Here is a 17038-nt window from a genome sequence, read left to right as displayed (position 1 = left end):
ATAGGGGTGGCATTAGCAAATTGAGTTTTACAAGTTTTGTTTACAATTCAAACACTAAGCAAAAGTTTAAAAGTGCATTGAAGGATGAGTCAGCCTTTTGTTGAACACATTAACCAAGGAGAAGAACATGGATGATGGTGAGATTAGGGAATATGTGTAGATAGTCTGTAGCTTAGAGGAGGAAGTGTTGAGTCTTTTGAACATTTGTGGTGGATAAGTGGAATCTATCCCAGGATACTGTGGGAGGCATGAAAGGAGATTGCGGAGGCCTTGACTAAAAACTCTGTATTCTCTTTAGACATAGGTGAAGTCCAAAAAACTTGTAGCTATTGTTTTACTTTGTTTCAGAAAGGCAACAGGAAGTTATTGGAAAAGGTTTTTTTAGGAAATTTGGTTGCATTTAGAAAAAAAACATGGGCTAGTTGAGGATAGGTAGCCTGGCTTTGTGAGGGGGAGGTCCTATTCACATATATGATTTAAATTTTTACAGGAAATGACCAATTTGGTTATGAAGGTCAGGCAGTGGAAGTTGTCTACATGGTCTTTACTAAGCTTTTGACAAAGTGCCTTGTTTATAGGCTGGTTAAGAGGTGGATCCACACCAAGTTGGTAAGCTCGATATAACTTGTCATAGAAGTGGAAAGTATTGGTGGAGGAGTGTTTCCCTGACTGGAGGCCTGTGACCAGGTGTTTTGCATGGATGGATGAATGCAAGGGTCTCTAATTCAAATGATTTTGGATAAAAATGTTGTAGACTACATTTGCAGATAAAACAAAAACTGGTGGATCTGTGCATAGTGTGGATAGGCCTTGCTTTTAGAAGTTAGAAGGTCTTGTTGCAATTATATAAAACTTGGGTCATGCTATATTTGGAATATTGTGTCGTTTTGGTCATCACAGGAAGGAAATGTGGAGGCTTTGACACAATGCACAAGAATTGACCGGGATGGAGTGCATAGAATATAGAAAACTGCAGCACAGTACAGGCCCTTCAGCCCTTGATGTTGTGCTGATCTATACCTACCAAAAAAAATCCAACCCTTCCCACCTCATAACCTTTTTTACATCCATATGCCTGTCTATTTCTCTTAAATATCCCTAATGTTTCAGCCTCCACCACCACCCCTGGCAAAACATTCTAGGCACCCACAATTGTGTTTTTTAAAAAAACAAACTTTTCATGATGTCTTCCCTAAACTTTCCTCCCTTTACTCTGTTCTCTGGTGTTTGCTATTCCTGCTCTAGGGAAAAGGTGCTAGCTGTCTACCTTATCTATGCCTCTCAGAATCTTGTAGGTCTCTTTCATCACTTCTCATCCTCTTCGCTCCAATGAGAAAAGACCTAGCCCTACTAACCTTGCCTGATGACTTATTTTCCAATCCAGGTAACATCCTGATAAATCTCCTTTGCACCCTCTCCATAGCTTCCCCATCCTTCTTATGAGGTGACCAGAATTAAAAATATTCAATGTGGTCTCACCAGAGATTTGTAGAGCTGAAACATGACCTTGAACTCTATCCTCTGACTAATTAAGCTCAGCATCCCATAGGCCATTTAAACTATTCCTATCAACCTGCATGGCATCTTTGAGAGATCTATGGAGTTGGACTCCAAATCTTCCATGCTGTAATGTATCTGACCATTAACCCTTCACCCTTCAGCCTTCAGGTTTGACCTTCCAAAATGCATCACCTCATACTTATCTGAATTGAGCTCCGTCTGCCACTTTTCCACCCAACTCTGCATCCTGTCTATATCCTTTTGTAACCTATGACAACCATCAACATTATCCACAACTTTCAACCATTGTATCATCTGCAAACTTACTGGCCTATCCATCCATTTCATCTAGGTCATTTATAAAATTACAAAGACCAGGGATCCCAGAACATATATTCCTGAGGAACTTCACTGGTCGCTGATCACCAGGCAAAATACTTTCTACCCACTACTACTCTCTGCTTTCTCCAGGCACCAATTCTGAATCCCATGCCTCATGACTTTCTGAACAAGTCTCTCACGGGGGACCTTGTCAAATGCCTTAATGAAATCCATAAAGACCACATCTACTGCTCTACCTTCATCAATTTCTTTTGTTACCTCAAAGAACATAATTAGGCATGTGTGGCATGACCTTTTCCACACAAAGCTATGCTGATTATCCCTGAGAACCTTGGGAAGGAACCTGACAAAGGATCTGGTTCTGAATATGTTGCTAAACTTGTGAATACAGAGATGTTGTTTAAAAGTAAAAAGCTGCTGGGTGACCACAGAGGTGGGAGGAATTTCTTCTCGAGTCAAGATTTTATAGAATTCTATATTGCATAAAGTGAATTACTGAAGATTATCAAAGCTTTGATGGGAACAGTTTTGGTCTGTTAGGGAGTTGAGAGTTCAAGGGGTGGGGGAGAAGAAAAATGGAGTTGAGATCAATGTTAGATTGGCCAATAAAATTCTGGAAATTAGGCAGTATTGGTAGAAAGTGAAGCAGTTTAATATTTCAGGTCTGACCTTTCATCAGAGTTGGACAAATGAGAGAACAAATGTGGGAGAGGGGAGCAGAGAACAAAGTGAATGTTTATGATGGAGTGGGAACCACTGTTTTCCCAATGACCCAATACTTCCTGAATTGAATAGTGAACAGATGAAGAGGATTACTTAGAAAATAAGGCACAACATAGTAGTTGCTGGAAATCTGAATCAAAGAGACAGCTGGAAATACCCAACAGATCAGGCATCTGTGGAGAGGGAAACCATTTAAGGGGGCTCATCTTCATCAAAACAGGTTATTCTAGCATGACAGGTATTCTGAATATTGAATTCACAACTGAGACACAAAAGGGTCAAGGTACCAGGCCAAAGAAAGGTCAGAGTTTGAGGCTTTAAATTGTTTGCTTTTAAAAAAGCATATTTTATTGGCTGGCTGAGAAGGTTTGAGGGTCCATGTATTCTTCTGTTTATTTTTAAATTCTTGCATTATTGACATTTAATGAGACTCACTTAATGGAGACTGCCTATAATTATATACTTTTATATTTGCAGAAACTTGCCTTTATGGTGTCCCTTGGCCTAGTTACTACTGAGCATTTGGAAGGTAAGTCAAATGTGAAATTTTTGAAATAGTGTCTTTTACGTAAAGGATAATGGATGAGTGAGGCCAATTAAAAGATTTTAATACTTGACCTCTAAGGCAGATGTTCTTTCAGAACAAGTTAAATTCTCAAATTTTGATGAACAGTATATATTTTTGCTTCAGAATTTTGACTTTTCCCTTCATAACTTTTTTTCATGTAAAAGAACAGGAAAGCAATTGATCATTAATGTACCATTTTTTTGTTTATTAGTTGAATCAACAAATTATTGTCATCACTGGTTTTTCAATGGTAGCCAAAAGGCTCAGTGAAATCTTTTTTAGTATGAAGTGTCAGGATAGATTAGGGTCCACTGTATCATTTGGAACCCCCAGAATGTTTTCTGTATCCTGGAAAAATGCACAGATAGGAATGCCGCCAACGGTACAAAATCTGAGTTTTTAAAAGCTGAGGCACAACTGGATCACAGTACGGATGTGAAAAGAGACAAAGCGTATGGGAAATGGGCAAGTGAATGACAACCAGGCAGATTTAGAGGATTTGTCAGAAAGACCGTGAATCTCCTGAGAGTGGTAATGATTGTTGAATTCCATAAAGGTGACAAATCTGGGGAGTGGCATCTGCAGCAAATCCTTGGGATATTGTGCTAGACTTGATTGTACAGATAGCATGAAAAACCACAAAATTTAATTGCTTCAACTGCAGACAATGATCCAAAATTCACTTTACTCCCCACTGATGTCGGTGTGTGTTTTTAAAAAAAAATCACATACCTGAGTCTGAAAATTGAAGGGGACAAGGCAGAAATTGTGACCTACTTTACAAGAGATGGCTTTGGAAAAATTGGACTTCTTTAGTGCTTCTGTCAGAAGACCTCAAAGGTAAAAATATCTAAATTATTTCCATTGGCCAGAGGAAAGATGGCTAGGCAAGTGGTGCCATGAGAAGGTCTTGGCAAGCAGGATTAAGGAAACACCCAAGGTATTTTACAAGTACATGAACAAGAGGACGTGTCGTGTTAGGGAAGGACCAATCGGGGGAATAGTGGAAATGGATGCATGGAATCATAGGAGCCGTACATGAGATATTGGGAATAACTTTTCGATGGGGAATGTAATAATTTGGGAAGATTTTTGAAAGAATGATACCCCATCAAGGATTGTTACACAAGGTTCATGGAGTTCGTATATCTGGTGACTCGAACTGTAGAGTGATGCAACTTATCTTCATTCGATAAATGGCTTGTTTTCTTTCATTAAAACAACATTAAAATGTTAATTCATTGCATTGATCATTCATACTTAACTATAAATTTATTTCACCTATTTATAAATGTCTGGTCATCAGTAATGTTTGGAAAAGTCAAATACCTTTTGATATTATGAACTGTTAGAAGGCCACCATGGCAATATAAGAGTAAATTAGATTCCTTAAGAGCTTTCAAAATGCATTGAATATTTGAGGGGAAAAAAACTGAAATGCAAACTAACAAAAGGCTGGGCTGTGAGGTCAATTGTTCTTTGGCTTGGCTTCGCGGACGAAGATTTATGGAGGGGGTAAAAAGTCCACGTCAGCTGCAGGCTCGTTTGTGGCTGACAAGTCCGATGCGGGACAGGCAGACACGATTGCAGCGGTTGCAAGGGAAAATTGGTTGGTTGGGGTTGGGTGTTGGGTTTTTCCTCCTTTGCCTTTTGTCAGTGAGGTGGGCTCTGCGGTCTTCTTCAAAGGAGGTTGCTGCCCGCCAAACTGTGAGGCGCCAATATGCACGGTTTGAGGCGTTATCAGCCCACTGGCGGTGGTCAATGTGGCAGGCACCAAGAGATTTCTTTAGGCAGTCCTTGTACCTTTTCTTTGGTGCACCTCTGTCACGGTGGCCAGTGGAGAGCTCGCCATATAACACGATCTTGGGAAGGCGATGGTCCTCCATTCTGGAGACGTGACCCATCCAGCGCAGCTGGATCTTCAGCAGCGTGGACTCGATGCTGTCGACCTCTGCCATCTCGAGTACTTCGACGTTAGGGATGTAAGCGCTCCAATGGATGTTGAGGATGGAGCGGAGACAACGCTGGTGGAAGCGTTCTAGGAGCCGTAGGTGGTGCCGGTAGAGGACCCATGATTCGGAGCCGAACAGGAGTGTGGGTATGACAACGGCTCTGTATACGCTTATCTTTGTGAGGTTTTTCAGTTGGTTGTTTTTCCAGACTCTTTTGTGTAGTCTTCCAAAGGCGCTATTTGCCTTGGCGAGTCTGTTGTCTATCTCATTGTCGATCCTTGCATCTGATGAAATGGTGCAACCGAGATAGGTAAACTGGTTGACCGTTTTGAGTTTTGTGTGCCCGATGGAGATGTGGGGGGGCTGGTAGTCATGGTGGGGAGCTGGCTGATGGAGGACCTCAGTTTTCTTCAGGCTGACTTCCAGGCCAAACATTTTGGCAGTTTCCGCAAAGCAGGACGTCAAGCGCTGAAGAGCTGGCTCTGAATGGGCAACTAAAGCGGCATCATCTGCAATGAGTAGTTCACGGACAAGTTTCTCTTGTGTCTTGGTGTGAGCTTGCAGGCGCCTCAGATTGAAGAGACTGCCATCCGTGCGGTACCGGATGTAAACAGCGTCTTCATTTGTAGGTCAATTGTAGACCTCTTTCTAATAGTTGGTGTCAGTGTAGCAGACTGTCTTTTGAGCTGTCAGGTATTCTAAAACAACATTGAAATAATATCAGCCTAAATGTAAAACTACTAGTTATAACAGGACATTAATTGGACACCTATTGTAAAGTCAAATGTTTTCATTACCAAATGATTTGTCTTGTTTTTTGAAAAAAAATTGTAGAGGCAGATCCATCAACTTTTTTTTGTCCCTGGGGAGAGGTACTGAGCCTGTATTGAGAATTATCTGCAAACTCAATTAAGACAAAACTTGCTTGTAATGAAAGTGATTTTCCAACACATATTTCTAGGTATGTTGGGATGCATTAAATTTGTGGCAATTTATTTATTTTCTTGCTTGATTCTTACGATTTTTAAAAATTTAGGCCTTTCTGGCCCACAAGCCTGTGCCACCCAAATACCCCAATTGACCTCCAACCCTTGAATGTTCTGAAGGGTGTGAGGAAACGCACACAGGCATGGGGAGAATATGCAAATTTCTTACAGCACTGGATTTTAACCTGGACCACTAATCATGACCATGTGACTCTCCCCCACCCCCTCCCCCCCACTTCTCTTAGTTCTGCTGTTTGATTTTTTTTAAGATTAAGAATGTGAGATATTAGATTATAGGAAGTAAAGTTAATATGAATGAAATAAAGAATAATAGACTAGACTAGAGGAAGTTAAGTAAGTGCTGAATAGGGATGAATTCAGATAAGAGTGTGAGGAAGGGTTATGCAAGTATAATAGAAGAAAGGTCTTATAGTGATAGAAAGAATTAGCAAATTCTGCATATAGAATTAGTAAGTCCTGAGGGTTGAGATGTTTGAATAAGAACAAAGGCAGATTCATGAATAAGGACAATGACTTGATGGGACCCAGACAGGATACTCCATGGTCTTTCAAGTTGACAGAAACTGCACGGAGGCAGACAGAATTACCAAATGCCAAACCAATCCAGGAGGCAGAAGAATGTTAAAGGGGGGGTGGGGGTATCTCTACACTGAAATGAACTGTATAAAAGTTTGGTGAGCCCCAGTATGTGTGTGTATTCCCATGGTAAGGGGAAGCACCCAACTTTGCACTGTTGTACAATAAATGTCCTTTGTTCTCAATTTTTGTCTCAAGCGAAATCTGTGAAGGTACTTCTGTTTCTCACAAGAACTATAAATTAAACCAATTGTACATTCTGTTGAATACACATTTTTGAAAATAAAAATATCAGTAAATCTTCCACTTGTGTCATTATATGATGACCATAATGTATACATACTCTAGTCATTGTGAATTGTGTTCTGATGGTTCTATTAAAAAAACAAGTCTTTGCATGTTACTGCAGCTAACTTTAATAGGGGCTTCCAAAAAAAAAGTATGTATGAGATTTAGAGCCACTATTTTGCTTGGATTTAGTTGAAAGCAAAACATTTGGTAATGAAGGAAATTCTCTCGTGGTTACAGAAATCCAAAGCAGACGCCAGGAGAGAAAGAGAAGAAGTACAGCCAATCCAACCTACAGTGGAATGTTTGAACCAGAGGTAAATTATTCTCATGGTGCGTCTCCAAATCGAATGAGTCCTGGCCCAAACGTTAGCCCAGAATACAGTTTGTCAAGATGTTCTTGGAAATTACTTCTCAGAATCAGGATTGATGGTCACGAACAAGTCATGAAATTCGGTGTTTTGCAGCAGCGTCGTAGTGTAAACGTACATATCATAACCTTCTTGCGACTTTACTATAACAAAAATAAAATAATAATAAGTGCACGAAAAATAAAACCGTCTTTGGTCCATTGATTATTCAGGAATCTGAGGGCAGCAGGGAAGAATTTGTCCTTGTGCCACTGAGTGCTCATCTTTAGGCTCCTGTACCTTTTCCCAGATGGTAGCAGAGTGAAGAGGGCATGGCCTGAGTAGTGAGGGTCTTTAAGACACCACCTCATGTAAAGGTCCCTGATCAAGTCTGGTGCCTGTGATGTTGCAAGCAGAGTTAAACAACCCTCTGGAGGTTTTTCTTGTCCCGAGAGTTTGTGCCTCCAAACCAGGCAGTGATGCAGCCAGCCAGAATACCCTCCACCGTACACCTGTATGTTTACTAGTGTTTTCGGTGACAGACTGAATCTCCTCAGACACAGGAATTTGAAGTTCTCGATCCTCTCCACTACTGAGCCCTTGTTGAGGGCTGGGTGGTGTTCCCCTGACTTCCTCCTGAAGTCCACAATCATCTCCTTGGTTTTGCTAAAGTTGTTATTGTCTCCTTTGCAAACCTAATACTGAAAAATGCGTGTTTCACACAGATTGGAAGTAATTGTTGTTTTCTGTAAGCTACTCCCATGATTACTACTTACCCACTAACTTGTACTATGCAATTTTTTTTAAATGCTGCTTTAAAAAGTGGTTGATCCAAACTTTTTTTTGAGCTAAACTGTGCTGTAGTTGTTTTGCTTAGGTAGTTTAATTTGTTGATAATAAAAAATAAATTATTAAGATACAATTTCAGAGTTTAATTCACTTTTTTTGTATTTGGGGTTTGCCAGAATCAGTGATGTTAAATCCTTGTATAAAACCCAATCATTAAGGAAAATATTCCTAGAACGTGCAACCATTGACATGTACAGAAGTAGTTGAATCCTCTAAAATTCATGGGTTTGTTCAGATAAATTGGGTATTTACAGTGACATCAGTACAGCCCACCTCACTGACAAAAGGCAAAGGAGGAAAAACCCAACACCCAACCCCAACCAACCAATTTTCCCCTGCAACCGCTGCAACCGTGTCTGCCTGTCCCGCATCGGACTTGTCAGCCACCAACGAGCCTGCAGCTGACGTGGACTTTTTACCCCCTCCATAAATCTTCGTCCGCGAAGCCAAGCCAAAGAAAAGAGTATAGCAACATTTCTTCCTGAAAACTTCATAAAGCTATTGCTTAGTGGACTAATCTTATCCCAGCATATCTTTGAGCAATTATTTTATTAGGAACAGTATTTGATAATTGTGAATGATGAACCCATTGATAAGTGCATTGTGCTTCAGTTTGATTGTGCTATATGACAGTTTCATGCAAGTACAATGTGGAAATGCATGGGAATTCTTGTTGCATCCACACAGGTACGAAAGATAGGAATAGTATAAATTCCCATAATCTGTTTTTAGAGGAAAAGAAAAAAGTGTCGATGAATATTCACAACCAGAATATAATCTCTGTATTCCGACTCTCTGCTTCTTGTCAATTAGCCAATCCTCTACGCACACTAGTATGTTTCCTGTTATGCCGTGGGTTCTTGTTGAGTAGCCTCGTGTGCACCACCATGTCAAAGGTCTTCTGAAAATCGAAATACAACGCCCATTGCACCTCCTTTATCTATCCTGCTTGTTATTTCAAAGAATTCCAATAGGTTTGTCAAGTAAGATTTTTCCTTGAGGAACCATGAATGCTTTGGCTTGTCTTGTCATGTGCCTGCAAGTACTTCATAACATCATCCTTGATAATAGAATCCAATGGCTCACCAGTCTATAATCTCCTTTCTGCTGTTTCCCCTCCGCTTTCTTGAAGAGAGAGGTGACATTTGCAATTTTCAAATCTTTCAGGATCATTCCATAATCTATTGATTCTTTAAAAAAAAATTACCAATGCTTTCACAAATTAAATTGTATGGGACTAAGATATGAGACTGTTGATTTTGAATTATTTAGTTTGTATATACTCAGATTTTTAAAATACTTGTCCCTTTGATTAAATAATTAGACAATTAATTTCCTTTTCAAGTTGTGGAAAATTAGCTCTAATTGGGGGGGAATTTTCTTAGCCTCAAATCCTGTGCATTTTTTTTTTTTTAAAAACTTCTTGTACAAAGGTGCAATAATGAGGTTGTGTGATGGGAGATTTTAACTTTGCTAATATTGCTTGGAACCATCTTGGAGTGAAGGGTTTGGATGCAGTGGAATTTGTAAGGTGTGTTCAAGAAGGTTTCCTGGCACAATATATAGGTAGGCCAACTGGAGGAGAGTCCATACTTGACCCTGTGATTAGGTCAGGTTTCAGAAAATTTTGAAGAGAACTATCTTGACGCTTTCTCCTTTAATATTGTGCTGAATAAGGATAGGAATGGACAATTTTGGAAAATAGTTAATTGGGTTATGATGCTGTTATGCTTGGGAGCATAAATTGTGCACAGATGTACTGTGGGAGAATGTACAGCAGAAAAGTGGCCAATGTGCTCTGCACAAGTATATACCATTGAGACAGGGAAAAGATGGTAAGGTGAAAGAAGCACAGTGTACAAGGGAAGTAGAAAAATCTCTAAGGAGAAAGCTTGAGAGGTTTAAGAGAGAAGCTGATCGAACTCCAGAGAATTACAAGATTGTCAAAGAAGAGCTTAAAGGACTTAAGAGAGCTAGAAGGGGCCATGAGAAGGTCTTGGCAAGCAGGATTTAGGAAACACCCAAGGTATTTTACAAGTACGTGAACAAGAGGACGTGTCGTGTTAGGGAAGGACCAATCAGGGGAATAGTGGAAATGGATGCATGGAATCACAGGAGCTGTACAAGTCCTTAATAAATTATTTGCTTCAGTATTCACCAGATAAAAGGACTGTGGCAATTGTGAGAGTGACTTAAAGCAGATTGGAACGCTGAGCATATGACATTTTTTTTTTAAAAAAAGGGGATGTATTAGGGGTTCTAAGAAACATGAAGTTAAATAAGTCATCAGGACCAGATGAGATTTACCCAAGCTTACTGTGGGAAGCAAGTGAGCAGATTGCTAAACCACTGGTGTGGATCTTTGCATGTCATTTGGGACAGAACTACTGGAGGATTGGAGTTGTAAGTGTTGTTCTCTTTTTCAAGAACGGGAATAGAGATGACCCAGGAAGTTTGTCACACTTCAATGGAGGGGGGGGGGGGCAGTGGGCAAACTGTTGGTAAAGGTCCTCAGACTGGATCTACACTCATTTGGAGAGGCATCATTTGGTTGGGGTAGTCAGCATGACTTCATGGAGCAGTGGCTGTAGATTATATCAATCTCAGATAAGGTTCCACATGCAAGATTCCTGTAAAAAGTAAGGAGGCATGAAATCCAGGGAGGCCTTACTATGTACATACAGAATTGGCTTGCCCAGAGAAGGCAGAGGGTGGTTGTAGATGATTTGTTTTCTGCATGGAGATCATTGACTGGTGGTGTTCTCTGGTGATTTGTCCTGGGATCACTCCTATTTGATTTTTTCTATATGTAAATGACCTGGATGAGGAAGTGGAGGGTGGGTTAGTAAGTTTATGAATGACATGATGGTTGGTGGTGGTGTAGTCTGGAGGGTTGCCAAAGTTTATAGTGGGATGTTAATTAGAGCTGGGCTAAGAAGTGACAGAGTTTAACCCAGAAAAATGTGAAGTGGCTCATGTTGGTAGGTCAAATTTGAAGGCAGAATGCAATGTTTATGGGATACTCAGCAGTGTGGAAGAACTGGGAGTTCTTGAGGTCCATGTTCACAGGACAATCAAAGCAACTGTATAGTTTAATAGAATTTTTAAGAAGGCATATGATGTGTTGGCCTTCATCAACCGTATGATTGAGTTTTGAGCTGTGAGATAATGTTGCAGCTATACAAGGCCATAGATCCTATTTGGAATATTGTGTTCAGTTCTGGTTACCTCACTACAGGAAAGATGTGGAAATCCTATAGATATGGCACAGAGAAGATTTACAAGGATGCTGCCTGGATTGGATATTTTTAAATTGAGTTTAACATACAAACTTGGATACAAAATTTAAAGAAAAATACACAAGTCATCTTGTATAGGTAGAAATACTGTACACAAAAAATGCATGGAACTACATTAAACTGTTCCTTAAACCAGATATGAAACAAGTTTTTGAATTGATCTATAACCATGTTAAACTCATTTTTGCAAATTAATTAGATAAAAAAAGAAAAAAAATGAAAACAAACAAAAAAAACCTAAATCTAATCTACCCCCTCCCTATAATCATGGTAAATGAAAATAAAAGAAAATGGAATTTATGGAATGGATCGTGACCTCCAGACATTGGACAGAAAATCTCTGGAATATTCACAACTCTTAATTCTTCCAGTCATAGTAATATTCTATGAATATGCCCCACATTTAGAAATTGAAACTTTCTATCTTTAATGTAGTATCTAATTTTTTTCCAAGCTTAAATAGGGCATTACCTCATGAAACCACTGAGTATGGTAGGAGAAGAATCGTCTTTCCATTTCTGGCTATCAGCATGGTAAAGGCTAAAATTTCTCCTGAGTTGCAGACAGAAGTATATCTGGTTCACGTGTAAAAGGAAACAATTAATGGACAAGGTTCTATTTTGATCTTTAAAATTATTGATAAAGTTTGGAAATTACCTTTCCAAAAATCTCACTAGTTTGGGCCGCCCAACACATGGATCAGTGAAGTTTCAAAAATTTTACACTTCTCATATAATGGATCAATATATTTTCAACCTATTTCTCATTAATGAATATGTGTCAATTTAGAAAAGGAAAATGATAAAAAAGGATCCCATAATTTGTCAACATAGAAATATTTCTGGAAAACTTTAGTTCAATTTCTACCCAAGAGGGCAATTCACTGATTTATCCAAATGTAATAATAAAAATAAATTACGTATATTAATTGACTAGTAATAAAATCCAAAATCTGGAAGGACAGGTTGAATAAACTTAATCCTTTTTCTTTGGGGCGATGGAGGATGATGAGAGACATTGATTGTATGGATGGGCAGAGGCTTTTACCTAGGGATGAAATGCAAACATGAGGGGCATAGATTTAAAATTCTTGGGAATAAGTACAGAGAAGGATATAAGAGGTACATTTTTCACACAGTGGTGGTTGCACGGAATATGCTGGAGGCAGGTACAATAGAATCTTTTAAGGGACTCTTGCATAGGAGCTGATAAAAATGAAGGGTTATGCAGTAGGAAAATTCTTGGCAGTTGTTAGAGTCGGTTATTAGGTCAGCCCATTATTGTAAGCTGAAGGGCCTGTCCTTTTCTGTGGATTTCTCTGTTCTATAAATTACTGCAGAAAGTTTTGTAGCTTATCTCATCAGATTGGGGATTTAAATGGTTGTTACCTCGAAAATTAATGACCAGATTGGGCATGTCATATGATAGTACTACTACAATAAAAGCATTTAATTACATATGGCAGACAAGTGTCTGCTCCAGTTGATAACAACCTTGCTCTCTGGTTGATCGTAGATTGTTTCTCACAATACAGATTGATATTGCAGTTTGTTACTGTAAGATTGTACTTGTAAAAATGATTAAACAAAGATTATGTAGCATGACATTTTTAATATCCCTAGGCACTGCCAGAGGAGTGAAGAAATTATCTGTCTGTCAAAAATTGTTCCCATTTCGATCATTCTAAAACTGACTTGAAGGAGGCATTGCAGTTATCTTTGCTAATAGAAATGCACCTTAAAACATTTTTGTCATAAGATACCACAGAAATGAAAATGTTTTAATTTATAACAAAAACTAGTTTTAAAAAAATACTGTCTTGATGATCTATTTTTTTTAATATTTCCCCCAGCGTAAACGAATTGCAACAAGCTACCTAAATGGTTCTTTGTATATTTCAACAAGAGGTATGTATGTATTTCTAAGTTCCTCCAATTTTTTCATTTTGCAAATGTCTGTCAATGAAGTATTTCTTGGGAAAAGTTTGAATGCAAGGTGTAGAGAATTTAAACATTTTTTAGATAAATCTTTAATAAAAGCTTTATACTCGCATTCTTAAGGTAGTAAGTGATGTTAAGGTAGTATGTATCTGTGCAATAGAGAAACACATAAACTGTGGGTTCTGGAACCTTGAGCCTGGTGGTGTGCATAGATAGAAATCAAGTCACAATGAAAGATCTCAATCCGAACTGTTGACTAACCATTTCTATCTATGGATGCTGCCTGGTTGCGGACTCCCTCCAGCTTCACTTTGTTTACTGTAGGTTGTGGTACTGCCACACAATTTCAAGAAGCTGAATTCAATGCTGACATTGAGTGCAGTTTGTGTGGAGTTTCTACATTCTCTCTTTAACCATCTGGGTCTCCTCTGGATGGTCTTGTTTCTTGCAACATTGGAAAAAATATTTTCTTGGGTTAATTACAACTGTGTATTGCCATTATTGTAGTCAGTAGCTACGGGAACCAAATTGTGAGTTGATGAGCAAGAGCAAGAAATAATATATTGCAGGGGTGGAGCGAAATATGAAGGGGAAGGGGACTAATAGGATTACTCCTTTGGGAACCACTAAGCCAAATGCCTCCTCCTAGGTCATTATAATTCTAATAGAAACAGGTAAGGGAGTGAAATTCATTATTTTAATTACTGGACTTGTGATGATAACTGTCCTATGTTAAGCTTGTTAAATAATACTTGCGTTCACAGTTTGGCATGGTACAATGCTTTTGCAGATTGAAAACATTTTGGCCTTTTCCTCAACTAACACCAGCTAAAATTAGTTCTCTATTTTGATGAATTCATTTTTATGACAGAAATAATAACAGGAGTAAAGTAAATAATACAGCATCAGTGCTCCTTCATGTTGAATATCATTTTGAAATAGTAAAGGCACCGAATGTTCTATAAGTGGGAAATTTTAGTATCCATTACTACGAGTGGATTTACAGCTGCAATATTGACTCAAGCTGGTTAAATCCTGAAAGATGCAGCTGCCAGCAGTGAGTAAACCAATGTGAGGGTTAAGCTTATCTAGTCTTATCCCTGCTGAACTACCTGTGCAAGGTGCATCTGTCCATGATAACATTGGCATCTGGGTTTGGCAGTTCAAATTTGTTAACCCCATTACCATTTCCTCTCATTTTGTTTCTCTAATGTTATATTTTATTCTTCCATGTTAACTAATGTAGTACTTATAACAATATAATTCTTTGACAAACATAGAGTAATAATGTACCAGTAATTGGGAAAAAAAACTGCAAATTTTGGAAATTGCAAGTTACAGAATTGCTGTAGAGTTAGCACTATCTGTGAACCGGGTAACTCTTAATATTTCAGGTCAATGACCTGTTATTTGATAATATTTTTATACTGCAGGAAGTGCAGAGTATCTCCATCACTTATTTTTATTTTTGCAATTTTTAAAAATGAACGGTACAGAGGCCATACAAGGGTGAAAATACAATAATATACAGAGCAAGATCATTCAATTCATTTGACCCATGATGATCTTAATTATCTGCAAGTATTCTTGTAACTTTCCATCTACCCTAGTTCATATATTTTTCTATATTTTTTCCATCTCGTTTAACTTTCCCTTTGAAGCATCTTTGTTGTCCACAGCACTTACCACCTTTGTGCTGCTTCATTCATGTATCTTACAAATTCATTTAGGTTACTTAGCTTTGACTTGCTCAAGATTTTCAAAGGCCGAAACTTACAAAACTTATTGTTGAATTTTAAGATTGGCAACTTTTGTGGTTATTCTCTGGTGCATGTCTATCAATAACTAAGATTTTTCTATTACAGTTTTAAAATTTGCTACATTTGAATTAGTGCCATTAAATGTAATGGTCAACAAAAAAATAGTTTCCCTTGAATTTTCTTCCTTCCAAGATATTTTGTGTAGAGCACAGGTCCTGTTTCCAAGCAGTATTTCTCAATATTTTTTGGGTTTAAGATATTCCAAATAATTTCTGCATCGTTCTGAGCAGCAGCTTAGTAAACTTCGTAGTTTCTAGTTTTGGCTGTTAAATCCTAAGCTTTGTAATGAAGACACATGGGAAAACACTGCTATCACAAAATAACTATAGTAAATAGCAGGTATAAACATGGGTGTTAGGTCTACTTCCATTTTAAGAATGGGCTTAAAGCTTCAGGCCAAATGAAAGTTGTCATGAAACCCTACCATTAATGTATACAAACTTTGAAATATAATATGCTGCATATCAATCACCATCAATCAGTTTTTGAGTCTGAGGTTGTTCGCTAAAGTGACTGTTATTTACAGTTGCTAGTATCTTCTGGCAGCCTCCTAGTTTAGTTGTTTATGGGGGAAAAAAGGCAGCTGTTATTTAACTTTTTTTGCCTATTTGATTGATCATTGATTAAGATTATAGCTGATATTTTACAACAGCATGGGAATCTACCTTATCAAAGCCCCAAAAAATTGTCTAATTCAGCTCATTAACTTATTCTTCTGATCTTGATCACACAGGCCTAGAGTGCCTTTAGAAAGTTCTGATTTACCCCATCTAATACTTATTACAAACTCAAAGCAATGAACAGATTGTAAAATGTAAGATGACATTTTTCAGAAATTTGTCACCTCTGTTTATTTCTATAATTACCAGGCATCTTGTTTCTTATCAATTGTAGCCTTATTTCAACTGGTCAGGTTTGTGCATCTGGGCTTCGTGAATAATGGCATTATATTTGTTACCTTCCATCTTTTCGTAACTGTTCTGGAACCTTAAATTTTGGAAAATGATTCTAGTGTATCCATTTATAGCTACCACCGTCAAAGGATTTGGAGAGATCTTTGGGATTAACCAGTTTTCAGTCCCACTAATTTTTCCAATACTATTTTTCATTTGAGCTAACTTCTTTTAGATCTTCATGGTTGACCTGTTGATCACTTTTTTTTGGAAGCTTTTGTGATGATGGGCACTAAATATTTGTTAAATTTCTAAATCTTTTCTATATTTCCTGTATAATTTTTCCTATCTGTCTTTCCCTTTAAGGGACTTAAATAGAGTTTTTTTTTGTCTTTTGCATGCACTATGGAGTGTGGTAGTGTGATGTGATTTCAGTGTTCAAGGTGGCTCCAACCACCAATAGTAAAAAACAAAATGGCCATTGTAATTTTTTAAACGGTGAGATGGTAGGAAGGGTTGATGTTTAAAAGTACTGGGTGCTATTGTATACAAGTAACTGGAAGCCTACATGCAGGTACAGTGGGCAGTTAGGACTACAATTGGAATATTGGCTTTTATTGCTGGAGAATTTAAGTACAAGAACACTAACTATTCTTTAAGGGTTTGATGAGACCGGTTGTGGAATATAATGTAATATTTACAAAAAATATGTATTTACGATGGAGGGACTGTTACAAAGATTTGCCAGAAGAAATTTTTCCTCATTTCAGTCATTAATGGCTTATCCCTTTGAAAATTTAACTCCCGGTTCTGGGTTCCTTAAGCCAGGGAATATCACTGCCATATCTGCTCTATCATAATGAGAATCTTGGGTTTATGGAACGGGGTTAGTGGTGGCATAAGAGATTGAGTGAGTAGGCTAGCCTCTGTT

At 38.2% G+C, this 17038-nt stretch overlaps 1 protein-coding gene across 7 annotated transcripts in view; it reads left to right on the top strand.

Moving 5' to 3' along the window:
* The window catches only part of phf21b (PHD finger protein 21B), a 110813-nt gene that overhangs the window by 73412 nt on the left and 20363 nt on the right, over positions 1-17038 (top strand). For all 7 annotated transcript variants that reach the window (XM_069903423.1, XM_069903421.1, XM_069903419.1 and 4 more), the window contains 3 exons: positions 3043-3094; positions 7197-7273; positions 13307-13361. In XM_069903423.1, the coding sequence (XP_069759524.1) occupies positions 3043-3094; positions 7197-7273; positions 13307-13361 (184 nt within the window). The remainder of the gene's footprint in view (positions 1-3042; positions 3095-7196; positions 7274-13306; positions 13362-17038) is intronic.

The sequence above is a fragment of the Narcine bancroftii genome, chromosome 11, assembly GCF_036971445.1.
Source record: "Narcine bancroftii isolate sNarBan1 chromosome 11, sNarBan1.hap1, whole genome shotgun sequence".
In the NCBI taxonomy this organism is placed as follows: domain Eukaryota; kingdom Metazoa; phylum Chordata; class Chondrichthyes; order Torpediniformes; family Narcinidae; genus Narcine; species Narcine bancroftii.
Note: the sequence above shows the minus strand (reverse complement) of the source record. Positions and strands in the feature narration are given on the sequence as shown.